Raw genomic sequence first — 16,555 nt, forward strand, 5'->3', positions numbered from 1 at the left:
GGCACTATAGAAATCATGTATTATAATAATAATAAATATGCTTTGATCGGAACAATTCCATTGTAGCTCTGGCTGGTTGTTTCGGGTCGTTGTCCTGCTGGAAGGTGAACCTCCGCCCCAGTCACAAGTCTTTTGCAGACTCTAACAGGTTTTCTTCCAAGATTGCTCTGCATTTAGCTTCATCCATCTTCCCATCAACTCTGACCAGCTTCCCTGTCCCTGATGAAGAAAAGCATCCTCACAACAAAAATACATTACCATTTTTGGTTGTAACATGACAAAATGTGGAAAATTTCAAGGGGTATGAATACTTTTTCAAGGCACTGTAGGTGGGAGGTTTCTCTTGGAACTAGATCAGGTAACTACTAGTCAACTCCACTGGGGATGACATCCTGAGGAAGACCAAAAACTCACGTATGTGACTGAATCTCCTAGATGGCCTGAAAACTTTCTGGAATTTAGCAGGGTGGGAGTGGTGCCATCTCATTATGTATATCTAAAATTACACGTCAAGGCCTCATGCACACAGTACGTTTTAAAAAAGCTCCTCCTCTTGGCAGCTGCGTTTTGGCAGAAATAACGCCTGAGTCTTATCAAAGCGTCTAACAGTTTTACAAGCATTTAGGCGCGTTTACAGGTGTCAAGTGCTTTGGCGATAATCCATTTAATTGGCGAGAATAATAAGCGCCTATCATTAATACGCGTTTAGACACATCAAGCATTTTTCTGACAAAACGCTGCTGCTCCTGGATGCACTGGCCATGGGTTTTTTCTTCCTGCTGGTAAACACTACTGCTACTAAAAGCTCCTAATGTTTGTGTGCATGGATACATAGGATAACATGGAGGGCTGAAAACGCCCCTAAAAGTAGCTGCAAAAAGCCCCTGTGTGCATGAGGCCTAATTATATAATAATGGTCTAAAAAAAAAGAGTGACTTTGAGTTGATGGTTTATTGATCTACGAAAGCTTTTTCATATGAATGGGTTATTTTGGATATACACCCCAAGAAAATAAAATTGTTAGGCTATTTTCTGTCTAGTTATCATGATAATGAAAGAGTCTCCATAGTTTCCAAAATTATAATTCAAAAACAATAATGAAGCTCACTTTACCTGAATAAAAATTTCCTTTTTTCAGATGCCTCTGTTATAAACTGGAGGATTTTGGCCTACCCAAATGAACGCTATCCCCACTCCAGTCGATCCTACACTCAGCGGCTAGACTCATCCACCTCACCAACCGCTCCACATCTGGCTCCCCCCTCTGCCAATCCCTTCATTGGCTCCTGGTTGCCCAACGCATCAAATTCAAACTGCTAACCCTGACCTACGAAGCCATTCACAATGCCGCCCCAAACTACATAACTGACCTGATACCCAAATACCTCCCTACCCGTGCCCTCCGCTCCTCACAGGACCTCCTACTCTCTAGCTCCCTGGTCTCCTCCTCCCACGCCCGATTGCAGCACTTCTCCAGGACTTCCCCCATCCTCTGGAACTCCCTACCCCAATCCATCAGACTGTCACCTACCCTCCTCACCTTCAGGCGCACCCTGAAAACCCTCCTCTTCAGGGAAGCCTACCCCAACCTCACCTAACGCCTGACCTCACCTAGCAACTAACCTCCTCCACTCCTCCCACCACTCCATCCCCCACAGCCATCTCCTCCTGTACTACCTTCCCCTCCCTCCTAGATTGTAAGCTCGAAAGAGCAGGGCCCTCGAACCCCTCGTGTATTGTATTGTTACTGTCTCGTCTCATGTTCTGTCCCCCTTGATACCGTACAGCGCTGAGCATACCCTTTGGCGCTACATAAATACTGTATAATAATAATAATAGTTTTGCATAATGCTATGAATACAGATCCCTTCCTTATGTTAGCAACTGATGGATTCTGGCCATTTGGTTTTATTGAGGTAGAGTAACCTTCATTATTTTTAATGCATTATCATTTTGGAAACTATGGAGACTCTTTCACTGCCATTGTCCCTCCTCTGGACCCTGTTCCATGGCTGCTTTTTCTTTCTCTGTCATAGCATGCGGTGGGTTCCTGGCCCTTAGGTCAAGATGGTATTTCATAATTATGACACATATATGTATACTCCTTTTTTCTTCAGATCAATTTTGATACAATACTAGACTGACGGCTCCTGAAGAAGTAGAGTATTCCATGAAACGTGTCGGCCCACATAAGCCCAGCATATCTGTATACCAATTTTATAAAATGTTTTGGTGAAACCGATGAATAAGATTGTATTATGGATTGATTTTACAAAACATTGTATATTATATTAGCAGGTTTTATATTTAATTGAATAAATAAAGTATATTTTTTAATAGTTCTGCCTAAAAAATCCCATGTTTCACAATACGCTGCTAGAAATTTGCAAAATGACGTCTTGTTGCTATTTTCAAAGGCTTGACTACAGCAATAGAGACAGCTTTCTGAAGCAAGTGGCCTTCCTGTATACGTCACCAAGCTAGAACATTTCCAGGAAACTGTAATCTTTTATATTGCTTTGGCCCCCTGAACAGTGGAATCTCAACATTTAGTTTTAAGGGTTTCTCGTGTTCATGGATTATCTGTACCTGTTTATAGATGAGTTCAAAACTGCCAACATCACAGTTGCGATCGTGCTTCCTATCTATGATGATGCGTATGGTGTCCTCCTGAACGCTGGCACACATTCTGGTGGTCACTGCCGTTGAAGGGGCCATGGTTGGACTGGCATTGATCTCAATCAGCCAGGGTTTGAAGTCCTCTCCGAACATGAAGTCGGCCCCATATAATTCAAAGCTGCTTTTTCTGAACTCCACAACATCCTGAGCACTCTGCATGGCATGTATGATGGCAGCTTTCATCCCTGGGACAATGATGTCAGTCCAGGCATGTCTTTCTCCTAGCCTCTGAAGATGGGCCTGGAACTGGTCACTGGACCACATATTGTCCAATGGCACCTGAGGGTGGCGATGGCGGGAGTTCTCAAAATTCTTCTGGATGGAGTTGTTGCATAAATGAATAGAGCTAAGGGAATAAAGTTTGACTGTGTTATGTTATGTTCTTAATACAATTCAAACAGAACTTCCTTTTTCTGAGATTCCCAGGCAAGGTCATCAAAACAAATACTGTACAGGAATGTCAGAAAGTCTTAAATCATTAAATGTAGTCTTGTTTTGCAGACTTCCTACTTGCATTTTGTTCGGTACTGCAGTATCTGTCACATGATTCTGCTTATCATCCACATTATTATCCAGTGTACATTAAAACCTACACTGGGGAGGGGGAGGGAAGTACTGGAAACATGGAACACATTGACCAGGCCCAGACTTACAATTATTCCTAAGATGAACTAACAGGAATACATATTTAGCAAGGGGAAAGTCAACTACACAAGATAAATATCAGAACCATTGAGCTGCTAAGTCGAGTTGGTTGGAAAGAAAAATCTCTATGTTTTACTGGAGACTTGGCTTGTGGGTAAACGTAGCTTGTTTTCTCCATTTGTTGTTATAGTTGGGATTACACAGCTGGCTACGGCTCTTTTCTGCCTGGCAGGCCCTCTCCTAATGCCACCTGGGGGAGGGTTTTTTCCAGATGGGCCTGGAATTGGTCACTGGACCACATATTTTCCAATGGCACCTGAGGGTGGCGATGGCGGGAGATCTCAAAATTCTTCTGGATGGAGTTGTGGCATAAATGGATAGAGCTAAGGGAATACAATTCGACTGAGTTCTGTTCTGTTCTGTACAGTATTACACCTTAATACTATTCAAACAGCACTTCCTTTTTCTGAAATTCCCAATGATCAGGCAAGGTCATCAAAACAAATACTACAGGAATGTCAGAAAGTCTTAAATCATCAAATGTAGTCTGGTTTTGCAGACTTCTTACTTGCGTTTTGTTAGGTACTGCAGTATCTGTCACATGATTCTGCTCATCCTCCACCTTATTATCCAGTGTATGTTAAAAGCTACATTGGGGAGGGAAGTACTGGAAACATGGAACACTTTGACCAGCCCCAGACTTACAATTATTCTTAAGCGGAACCAACAGGAATAAGTATTTAGCAAGGGGAAAGTCAACTACACAAGATAAATATCAGAACGATTGAGCTGCTAAGTCGTGTTCTCTGAGTTGGTTGGAAAGAAAAATCTCCCATGTTTCACTGGAGCCTTGGCTTGTGGGTATACATAGTTTGTTTTCTCCATTTTTTTTTTTGTAATAGTTGGGATTACACAGCTGGCTACGGCTCTATTCTGCCTCCCCTTTATCTATCCCAGTGTCCTGCAGGCACTCCCCTATTGCCACCTGGGGTAGGATTTCTTAAACCACGTATATATAGCACCCTCTCAGAATTAGCGGCAGTTAGGTTATTAACTGACGCTGTGGAAAGCTGTAAATAAAATTTTTGTTGATATATGAAATGTTGTTAATGGAAATGTTATTGGTACTATGAAATAATGCTTTAAATCTTTAAATAGTCCCATGATGTCCTTGATGAAGTAGCTGTAAACTGAGAAATGTGTTGGCATAAAACGGGACACAATACCAGCCATGACTTTGTATGGTTTATGAAGGTTGATGTGTATATAAAATGTATGAATTTTACATGGTGGTTATGTAATATTCCACTATTTTTATATTTATGTTAATTAATAAATATATATTTTAACCAAATTATGCTATGCATTAGTATGGTGCCTTTATTGTCCCCTTCATTCTGAGAGAATCTCCCTCTTCTTCTCTTTTTGGTCTCAACATTTTGGATGTGGCACCATACACCCATTCCCTGTGATGTGGTAATTTTGATTGTTATGCTGAACCAACAGGAATACATATTTAGCAAGGGGAAAGTCAACTACACAAGATAAATATCAGGACCATTGAGCTGCAAAGTTGTGTGCTATTGGTTGGTTAAAAAGAAAAATCTCCATGTTTCACTGGAGTCTATCTATCGACGTATACCTGTAAAATATATTGGGTAAAGTTTGGGTCAACTGTACAATGTGAGTGCAGAACTGTGGCTGCATATATAGGGTGGGCCCAAAGTAGGTATGTTACCTCTACATTATACATTGATGTACAATATACATGATAATGCGGCCCCTCATCATTTTGCTTTGTCAGTATGGAGTTATCTTGACAACACTTTCCACAGCGGGTGACATGGCAGCACGTATATGGTCCTAGCCGGTTGGTATCTGTGAAACTGTGCAAACCAAACCTTGTAGCCTAGCCTGCATGTTTAACATATAAAAGTGTTTTTTAAACAGCTAGTTTCTGTACAGTCCCAACCTAACCTACGTGTCTAGATTTTCCAGGGAGAACGGCTGGGTTGAAAAGCGGACGTAACATTCTCGGTAAAACCAAATCGTCAGCGGATTCCAGTCCGTAACAAGGAACCACTGGCGGACATCAAACTTTGTGCCATGGATGAGCAGTGGTCTCTCAATGTATTTCTGCACCACCCATTTGCCATCCTTAACGATCATGGGATCGCAATCCACCAACTTCAGAATTTCCTCCAAACGATCCATACAGATTATTCCTGGAAAAAAGGAATTTCAACCATGTTAGAGATTCCGCCAACCACATCCATCTGCCTGTAACTTGGATGATCTCAACACATATGGAACAACTAGAACTATTTTGTTGTACAGTATTGCAATGCTGGGGTCTTGGGTGCAGTTCTTATCAGGTCCCAATCATCTGCATGGAGTCTGTATCTGCTCTCTTTGTTTGCACAGTTTTCTTCCATGTGCTCCTGTGTCCTTTATACACTCACCAGCCTCTTTATTAGGAACACCCGTTCAATTGTGTGGTAACACAAACTACTATTCAGCCAATCACATGGCAGTAACTCAATGCATTTAGGCATCTAGATGTGGTGAAGACGATTTGCTGAAGTTCAAACCGAGCATCAGAATAGGGAAGAAAGGGGATTTAAGTGACTCTGGATGTGGCCTGGTTGTTGGTGTCAGACAAGCTGGTCTGAGAATTTCATAACTGCTGATCTACTGGGATTATCACGCACAACCATCTCTAGGGTTTACAGAGAATGGTCCGAAAAAGAGAAAATATCCAGTGAGCAGATGTGTGGACGAAAATGCCTTGTTGATGTTAGAGGTCTGAGGAGAATGGGTAGACTGGGGTTTGAGATCATAGAAAGGCAACAGTAACTAAGATAACCACTCGTTACAACCAAAGTATGCAGAAGACCATCTCTGAATGCACAATACGTTGAACCTTAAAACGGATGCGCTACAGCAGCAGGCGACCACACCGGGTGCCACTCCTGTCAACTAAGAACAGGAAACGGAGGTTACAATTCGCACAGGCTCACCAAAATTGGACAAACGAAGATTGGAAAAATGTTGTCTGTTCTGATGAGTCTTGATTTCAGTTGCGACATTCAGATGGTAGGGTCAGAATTTGGTGTACATAACATGAAAGTATGGATCCATCCTGCCTTGTATCAACAGTTCAGGCTGTTGGTGGTGGTGTAATGGTGTGAGGGATATATTCTTTGCACACTTTGGGCCCCTTAGTACCAACTGTGCATCGTTTAAAAGCCGTGGCCTACCCGAGTATTGCTGCTGACCATGTCCACCCTTTATGACTACAGTGTCCCCATCTTCTGATGGCTATCTCTAGCAGGACAATGCACCGTGTCACAAAGCTCAATTCATCTCAAACTGGTTTCTTGAACATGAAAATGAGTTCACTGTACTCCAATGGCCTCCACAATCACCAGATCTCAATCCAATAGAGCACCTTTGGGGATGTGGTGGACCGGGAGATTCGCATCATGGAAGGGCAGCCGCCAAATCTGCAGCAACTGCGTAATGCTATCATGTCAATATGGGCCAAAATCTCTGAGGAATGTTTCCAACATCTTGTTGAATCTATGCCACAAAGAATGGAGGTAGTTCTGAAGGCAAAAGGGAGTCCAACCTGGTTCTAGCAAGGTGTACGTAATAAAGTAGCTGGTGAGTGTATCTCCAAAGTAGATTCATAGGCGTTTGACACATGGGGGTTTATTTACTAAAGCTGGAGAGTCCAAAATCAGACTCACTTCTGCATAGAAACCAATCAGCTTCAAGGTTTCATTGCCAAAGCTTCATTGAACAAGCTGAGGTTAGAAGCTGATTGGTTTCTATGCAGAAGGGAGTCTGATTTTGCACTCTCCAGCTTTAGTAAATAAACCCCATGTTGACTACTAGCTCTTCAGGGTCTGTGAGGTGCTAGATAATAATTGGCTGCATATAATACTCCAACATCAACCACTCTCCATTCCTAACCGATAAATTAGTCTTAGGTGGGCTGACTCTTTTGATGTAATGAATTATGGCAGAGAAAACAAAACTTCCAGACAAAATGGATTGGGTACGCCAGTATGGCAAGGTATGGTAGGACATAAGGCCATGTGATTCTTGTTCTCTCACCTCTACCTCTGGATTTGGCACCCGGTTTAACAATCCAGATGTTTCTGTCACCTTCAATGTCCAGCTGTGGGTTCACGTCTGCCAATTGTCTTAAAACATGATCACACTGGTCCACATAGGAGGACGATTGGTCTATCACAGCTCCATCACTAAAATAAGATAGGAAGTGATTATTTAACAGCCAGAACATACTGTACTATTATAATGTTACGGTAGGTATTTCTGGTTCCATGAGTCTATTCACCCATCCCCCCAAGCTACACATTCCAGTCATGACCCAACATTGGGGCTTGTTACCTCGTTCTGCTAGCATATTCTACGAGGCAAGACAACATACTGCAAACCTTCATCTCCTAAACAACTTTATTTAGTCAAGAAACACTTTAACCTGCTCTTCCCCTCTGATGCATTTTTATTATCTGTCTGTCCAGTCCAAAGATTGACACAGCCCCATCATACATCACACCCAAGTGAATATGCCACTTACAGTTCAGAAATACAGTGATGTCCTCTTTCTACTCCTATCCCACTGATTGGATAAAGATAGCAGCAGACTGTTGAGATCATCCTTCTGCTCGCTCTTCCTCTCATCTTGTTCCCTTTTAGTATATTTACATGCAGCACACCTGAAGTGTTCCTACGGCTACTCCTACCTCTAGGTTTGAACAAGGACCGCAAGACGCCGCTACCAATTCATATTCAGGTTGTTACACTAGTTGCATTTTAAAAAATGTATTAAATTATTAATGAATACCTCCCAGAATTAAACAATGTTTTTTTTATAAAAATCAAGTGATATGTTTTTTTTGGTGAAGTTACTCAGCTCCATTTCAGTACTACAGAAGTCATGCTATGGTGGCACCTTACACTTAGCTCCAGTGATCAGAATATTCTGGAGGGGATATAGAGACAAATAGAGCCCTGGAGGTGCGAGTGAGGAATCCTTCCATATCCATCTTATTAAGCAGCATTGTGGAGAGACACCAGGTGGATCATTAGCATACAACAACGTGCAACCAGCTGAGGTGTCCGTTTATGAACCAGCGGTAATAGATCGCTGTTCAGTTCTCCGGCATTCTCGGAGAACACAGTTCTCCTGTGAATGCAGTTTATGAAGCAGTTCTCCGAACGAAGGGAGAACGGTCTCCAAACGCTGGAAAACGGCTCATTTTACTATAATCTCGCGAGATTACAGTAAAAGATCAGTTTACTAAACAGAGGTAAATTATCTCTGCTTAGTTTTCGGTCCCTCTGATTCTCCAGCTCTGGGCTGGAGAATCTGGAGGGAGAACACAGATCTCCAGTGAAGGGCTGACATGATCTCCTGAGTGTCATAAACTGTGAATGACCAGAGAATAGCTGAGATCTGTTGAATCGCAGCTATTCTCTGTGTCATAAACGGACACCTATGTGAGAGATCTGGAGCAGGAGTAGTTTTCATCTGTCCTGTCAGGACAAAAAGTGTTTTTTTGCCTATTTATATATTAGGCAAAAATTGGAGGTGAGCGCAATATATATTAATATTCATCGGTGTTTTTCCCCATTTGGTGACACGAGTTTTTGGATTTATCAAGAGGACTGTTCATTTAACACACAAATTGTTTGCATCAAGGCTATTATATTATATTGTTTTTGTTATTTTAATATGTTTTTGAGTATATAATTTGATTATGAACTGATAATCACTGTTGAAAGTTTTTTTATATAATTAATTTAGCACGGGAGCGCAGCACTAAATATTATTATTCATTAATAATATAATTTTTATTTTGAATGTTTTTTTTATATCTGCCTGGAATTTTGAGTTCACGGCAGATGTCCGATAATATAAAAATGACATCATGTTTGGATGTAAAAAAAAAAATTACATCATAAATGATTCCTTGGGTGTTCACTTACTGGATGACCTGATAATAATGACGCAGAAATTCTTCCCACGCTGCATCTGTCATGATGGAAGCTGAGCATGTTTCCATATCAATGTCATCGTGTTCCAGGCTATTCAGGTAGGCCTCACAGGCCTGGATGGCGGTACTGATCACCTGAGCTGACACACGTCCTCCATGTTTATTTGTTCTTTTGGCATCTGCAGACAAAAAGAAAACAAGAAAAATACAAGTAGAGCTTGGCCAGTGGTGTGAATGATAATAACCAATCAAGTTCCTTCTTTCATTTTCTAGAGGGTATCTTTCAGCAATCTCCCTAATAGCATGAATCTCAATGGACCTAGCTTACCTAAAGCACGTCAATGGGGTCCACAGAAACTGCAGAAAGATACTGCGGAGTTACATAGGTTCCTTATAGTGGGCCCAGTGGCCTAATAGAGCCTCCAGAGCTCATGCTTTCTCCATTAGAGAAAAATACAAGTAGAGCTTGGGCAGTGGTGTGAACGATAATAACCAATCAAGTTCCCCTTTTCATTTTCTTATCTACGATAAAAGACATGAAACCTCTCTGGCTGCTATGGGCGAAAGAACATTTTTTTTCCATTTGATCCAATTTTTTTAGAGGGTATCTTTCAGCAATCTCCCTAATAGTAAGAATCTCAATGGACCTAGCTTACCTATAGCACGTCAAGGGGTCCACAGAAACTGCAGAAAGATACTGCGGAGTTACATAGGTTCCTTATAGTGGGCCCAGTGGCCTAATGGAGAAGGCAGTGGTGTATGTAGGTTTTGTACTGCCCTAGGCAACACAAAAATCGCCCCCCCCCCCCGTATAGAGAGCCTGACACCAACCAACCTGCCCCCCCCCCACCTGAAAGAGCCTTCTACTACCATTGCCCCCCATACACCGCCTTCCCCACCCGGCAAGAGAGAGAAAGACGCTCGCCTTCACAGCTCTGGACATCCTTGAGAATGAGAGTTGGGCTTTGCATATACTGTCAACCAGCCCGCAGCCTCTCTCAGATCCCACCTGATCCCCATGCCGCATGTGTCCCTTCCTCAGTCCCTTCTTCCAGGGGACAGTGCTGCCCCCCTGAAAAATGCTGCCCCAGGCAAATGCCTTGTTTGCCTTGTGGTATATACGCCCCTGGGAGAAGGCATCAGCCTCCAGAGCTGGAGATTGTGGGTTCAAGTCCCACTTGGGTCATCACATGGTTTATAGTACAATTCAATTACCTTATTCAGAATGGCAACATAATAGAAATATGCAGTGTTTAGGTCAATTGTGAGTTTGAACTGCAAGTGAATCTAAAGTGACCTTGTTAGGAGAAAAGTATGGGGGCTCCCTTTGTTGACTATCTCCTTGAGAATAGTTGTTTTGTTGATACTTTATCTTTAAAGTGGTTGTAAACCAGTGGTTCTCAACCTTTCTAATGCCGCGACCCCTTAATACAGTTCCTCATGTTGTGGTGACCCCCAACCATAAAATTATTTTCGTTGCTACTTCATAACTGTAATTTTGCAGTGGGAGGACTAGCGCCCCATCACTGATGTCAGTCGGATGAATAGTGTCCCATCAATGGTATCAGTGGGATGAATAGTGCCCCATCGTTGGTGTCAGTGGGAGGAATAGTGTCCCATCGTTGGTATAAGTGGGTGGAATAGTGCCCCATCATTGGTATCAGTGGGTGGAATAGTGCCCCATCATTGGTATCAGTGGGAGGAATAGTGCCCCATCATTGGTATCAGTGGGAGGAATAGTGCCCCATCATTGGTGTCAGTGGAAGGAATAGTGCCCCATCATTGGTGTCAGTGGGAGGAATAGTGCCCCATCATTGGTGTCAGTGGGAGGAATAGTGCTCCATCATTGGTGTCAGTGGGGGGAATAGTGCCCCATCATTGGTGTCAGTGGGGGGAATAGTGCCCCATCATTGGTGTCAGTGGGAGGAATAGTGCCCCACCATTGGTGTCAGTGGGAGGAATAGTGCCCCATCATTGATGTCAGTGGAAGGAATAGTGCCCCATCATCGGTATCAGTGGAAGGAATAGTGCCCCATCATCGGTGTCAGTGGGAGGAATAGTGCCCTATCATTGGTGTCAGTGGGAGGAATAGTGCTCCATCATTGGTGTCAGTGGGAGGAATAGTGCCCCATCATTGGTGTCAGTGGGGGGAATAGTGCCCCATCATTGGTGTCAGTGGGAGGAATAGTGCCCCATCATTGGTGTCAGTGGGAGGAATAGTGCCCCATCATTGGTGTCAGTGGGAGGAATAGTGCCCCAACATTGGTGTCAGTGGGAGGAATAGTGCCCCATCATTGGTGTCAGTGGGGGGAATAGTGCCCCATCATTGGTGTCAGTGGGAGGAATAGTGCCCCACCATTGGTGTCAGTGGGAGGAATAGTGCCCCATCATTGATGTCAGTGGAAGGAATAGTGCCCCATCATCGGTATCAGTGGAAGGAATAGTGCCCCATCATCGGTGTCAGTGGGAGGAATAGTGCCCTATCATTGGTGTCAGTGGGAGGAATAGTGCTCCATCATTGGTGTCAGTGGGAGGAATAGTGCCCCATCATTGGTGTCAGTGGGGGGAATAGTGCCCCATCATTGGTGTCAGTGGGAGGAATAGTGCCCCATCATTGGTGTCAGTGGGAGGAATAGTGCCCCATCATTGGTGTCAGTGGGAGGAATAGTGCCCCAACATTGGTGTCAGTGGGAGGAATAGTGCCCCATCATTGGTGTCAGTGGGAGGAATAGTGCCCCATCATTGGTGTCAGTGGGAGGAATAGTGCCCCATCATTGGCATCAGTGGGAGGAATAGTGCACAATCATTGGCGTCAGTGGGAGGAATAGTGCCCAATCATTGGCGTCAGTGGGAGGAATAGTGCCCCATCATTGGCGTCAGTGGGAGGAATAGTGCCCCATCATTGGCGTCAGTGGGAGGAATAGTGTACAATCATTGGCATCAGTGGGAGGAATAGTGTACAATCATTGGCATCAGTGGGAGGAATAGTGCCCAATCATTGGCGTCAGTGGGAGGAATAGTGCCCAATCATTGGTGTCAGTGGGAGGAATAGTGCCCCATCGTGGGTGTCAGTGGGAGGAATAGTGCCCCATTGTGGGTGTCAGTGGGAGAAATAGTGCCCCATTGTGGGTGTCAGTGGGAGGAATAGTGCCCCATTGTGGGTGTCATTGGGAGGAATAGTGCCTCATCATTGGTTTCAGTGGGAGGAATAGTGCCCCATCATTGGTGTCAGTGGGAGGAATAGTGCCCCATCATTGGTATCAGTGGGAGGAATAGTGCCCCATCATTGGTGTCAGTGGGAGGAATAGTGCCCCATCATTGGTGTCAGTGGGAGGAATAGTGCCCATTCATTGGTGTCAGTGGGAGGAATAGTGCCCCATTGTGGGTGTCAGTGGCAGGAATAGTGCCCCATTGTGGGTGTCAATGGGAGGAATAGTGCCCCATTGTGGGTGTCATTGGGAGGAATAGTGCCTCATCATTGGTGTCAGTGGGAGGAATAGTGCCCCATCATTGGTGTCAGTGGGAGGAATAGTGCCCCATCATTGGTATCAGTGGGAGGAATTGTGCCCCATCGTTGGTGTCAGTGGGAGGAATAGTGCCCCATCGTTGGTGTCAGTGGGAGGAATAGTGCCCCATCGTTGGTGTCAGTGGGGGAGGAATAGTGCCCCATCGTTGGTGTCAGTGGGGGGAGGAATAGTGCCCCATCGTTGGTATTAGTGACACAAATGATGGGGCACTATCCCTCCCACTGACACCAATGATACTTACCTTGCTGACTCCTGCTCCAGCCTGGGCTCGCTCTCTCCCTCTCCCATCTACAGCCTGCATACCTGGCTGCAGCAGCAAAATTTGCACTTACCTGTCAGCTGTCTTCCTTCTCTGGCCTCTCTCTTCACTCGCTCCTGCAGCTCCCTTGATCTTCTTCGATCTCCGCGCGCTGCCGCTCGGCTCCTCCTCTCCAAGCTCCACCTCCTCGCCGGCGATTGGCCGCCTGTGTGCCTCTCCTGAGCTACAGTTCCGGTGGCCAATCAGCGGCGAGGAGGCGGAGCTGTTGAGTGATCCCGGAGGTGTGGCCAGGTTACAGGGGCAGCATATCATCCCGCCCACAGATCGCCTGAGACAGGAGCGGTGTCTAGGTTCCTAAGACCATCGGAAATATGTGTTTTCCGATGGTCTTAGGCAACCCCTGTGAAATGGTCGCTCGACCCCCAAAGGGGTCGCGACCCCCCGGTTGAGAACCGCTGTTGTAAACCCTTCCATGTACCCAATGAAGTGACTGGCCTCAGGTGATACACAGAGATGAAACAAATCCTACTACATACGTTGTATCTGGTTATCTGCAGTCTTCTCTTCTCTGTTTCAGTTCAAAGTCCAGTTTTTTTTAAAGCCTGAGTAAAAAAAAATAAAAAAGGGGGTGGAGAGCTGAAGTTACACTCTGCAGAGCTCAGTGAGGAGAGCTCTGAGAGCTGATTGGTACGGAAAAGTCACAACCCTCCAGACAACTCAAAGGAACAGAGCTGAGGCTGTCAACTGAAGGTCCCTCCCCTGTCACCATTTTTCTCTTGGTGTCAGGAAAACTTGTCAGAAGTGATTCAGGCTAATAGCAGAAAAACAAAGCAGCAGACAGAAATGACACTTAGTGCTCTGGCTTGAGACAAGTACACACTATAGAGGGATATGCTTTGTTCATAGTTCATGTCTGAGGTTTACAACCATTTTAATACTTTCTGAATCACTGATCTGTAACAAGTGTAGAGATAAGGAATTCCAACATTATACAGCAGGTCAGTGACTCAACGGTATTAGAGCCAGGTACAGCCAGGGAACTACAACTAGTAGCAGTAAGTCATATTCAGCTGAACTTCAATGTTCAAGACATTTCGTAGCGTCTACAAGCCACTTCTTCAGCTCCAATGGTTATCAGGAAGATACCCCAACATTTAAACCTACATCAGTAGCACAGACACCTTAATCCAATTACCAAGAAATGTGTAGATGTTGATTGTCCAAGAACTGGATCGGAGATGGGAAAGTGGTACCACCAAGTTCTAGTTAAGTATCACATCTTTTCTCACCTCCCATCCTGTTCTTGGACAATCAACATCTACACATTTCATGGTAACTGGCTCTGATGAGGGGAGTTCATCTCCTGAAATGCGTTAGCTTACCTCACTAAGGATCTATCGTCACTTTGGACTGTTATTATGGACACTTCTTGTCTGTTTTTATCCCCCATTGGTTTGTGAGTATGCATTTTTATGCTTTATATTAAATTCGTGGTCTACTACGTCAATGGATGAAGAGAGTGCGTCCTGTTTTGATTTTGTTAAGTGGATTAATATGTCTGGGCATATGGATGCTGGGTTATCTTCCTAACATCCGGTAGAACTGAAGAAGTGGCTTGTAGAAGCTACAAATGTCTTCAACATTACAGAACAATTCAGGTGCAATGTGACTACTACTAGTTATACCATGGCCTGGATAAATGAGACCCTTCAATGACACCAGGAACCAATATTTTCAAAACAGGCCCAGCAGTTCCCATACTCGAGATAAACACGTCTATTCTCAGGCAATGTACGGAAAAACACTTGTTTTTGGCCACCATCCTCTTTATTTTTATATGTTCTTCTGTTTTTATTTATCTGGTGACAGGTACGTTTTACATCAGTCAAATGCCAACATGTCGGGATCTGTTTTTACCTTGTTCATTCTTTGGATTAGTTGCATTCTCCGGGGTCAATGCGATGAACTCTGTATCTGTAGCCGAAATGCTTCTTCTTCCCGACACTCTCTTGAGAATACTCCGAGCAGCCGTCAGCCAGAAATCTTCTAAAGGTTAAAATTCCCACGGAAATGGATATATTTATTGTGCAAAGTGAAATTTTATAAAGAATGTGTTGTGATTTTATAATCATTTTATTTGTAATTTGGTAGTTATAAAATCTTACACATAAATATTTCCCATATACTGTAGTATTGTGCTGTAGAACAGACCATTACGTCTACAGATCCTGACTTTGGACCAAACAGAGTGACAGCTGAAGAAGAAAGAAGGACTATACATAAGGGGCCTTGATGGTCACCCATTTAGGGTTTGTCTCAGAGTTTACTGACTGATGGTGTCCATCCCAGAGGACAATGGATATCACAGCAGCTAGACCTTATGCTGGACTCAAGAACCCCTCAACACTTGTGTGGCTTGAGGAAATATTCCACCTGGCTTTCTATCACTCTCTTAAAGTGTTACTAAACCCAGGACCTGCATTCACTTTATCTGGTCTCCCCGGACCCTGCATTCACTATATCTGGTCTCCCTGGAACCTGCATTCACTATATCTGGTCTCCCCGGACCCTGCATTCACTATATCTGGTCTCCCAGGACCCTGCATTCACTATATCCGGTCTCCCCAGACCCTGCATTCACTATATCTGATCTCCCCGGACCCTGCATTCACTATATCTGGTCTCCCCGGACCCCGCATTCACTAGATCCGCTCTCCCCGGACCCTGCATTTACTAGATCCGCTCCCCGGACCCTGCATTTACTATATCTGGTCTCCCCGGACCCTGCATTCACTATATCTGGTCTCCCAGGACCCTACATTCACTATATCTGGTCTCCCCGGAACCTGCATTCACTATATCTGGTTTCCCCAGACCCTGCATTCACTATATCTGTTGTCCCCGGACCCTGCATTCACTATATCTGGTCTCCCAGGACCCTACATTCACTATATCTGGTCTCCCCGGACCCTGCATTCACTATATCTGGTCTCCCCAGTGCCTGCATTCACTATATCTGGTCTCCCTGGACCCTGTATTCACTATATCTGGTCTCCCAGGACCCTACATTCACTATATCTGGTCTCCCCGGACCCTGCATTCACTATATCTGGTCTCCCACAGTACACACAACATAGAAATGCAATTATTTTAATAAATATAAACTGCTAAATACCTTTTCTCATCAGTAGTTAGAGCAGTCTTGTGACTTCTATCAGTGTCCTGCTGAGCACTGGTTAAAGCTTGTAGGAAGAGTTTTAATTCTCCCCTGATTGTCCTATGAGGCTGCCTGACCCCTATCCCTCTGTCTGGACAGTGCTGACTGGCCCTGTGCTAATCACATGCACTCTCCCAGAGAAAATAAAACTCACCAAACTGAGCATGTGCAGCTTGCCCCCAAGGCTCTGTACTATCAG

At 44.3% G+C, this 16,555-nt stretch overlaps 1 protein-coding gene across 1 annotated transcript in view; it reads right to left on the bottom strand.

Annotated features, from left to right (window-relative positions):
* The window catches only part of LOC149458591 (tubulin tyrosine ligase 3-like), a 47,493-nt gene that overhangs the window by 4,735 nt on the left and 26,203 nt on the right, over positions 1–16,555 (bottom strand). The window contains exons 6-10 of the mRNA XM_089682008.1: positions 15,057–15,185; positions 9,346–9,532; positions 7,447–7,595; positions 5,306–5,549; positions 2,590–3,025 (exon numbers count right to left, since the gene is read on the bottom strand). Of these exons, the coding sequence (XP_089538134.1) occupies positions 2,590–3,025; positions 5,306–5,549; positions 7,447–7,595; positions 9,346–9,532; positions 15,057–15,185 (1,145 nt within the window). The remainder of the gene's footprint in view (positions 1–2,589; positions 3,026–5,305; positions 5,550–7,446; positions 7,596–9,345; positions 9,533–15,056; positions 15,186–16,555) is intronic.

This window comes from Staurois parvus, unplaced genomic scaffold (genome assembly GCF_062004578.1).
Source record: "Staurois parvus isolate SC_StPar_1 unplaced genomic scaffold, SC_StPar_1.0 ptg000283l, whole genome shotgun sequence".
Classification (NCBI taxonomy): Eukaryota; Metazoa; Chordata; class Amphibia; order Anura; family Ranidae; genus Staurois; species Staurois parvus.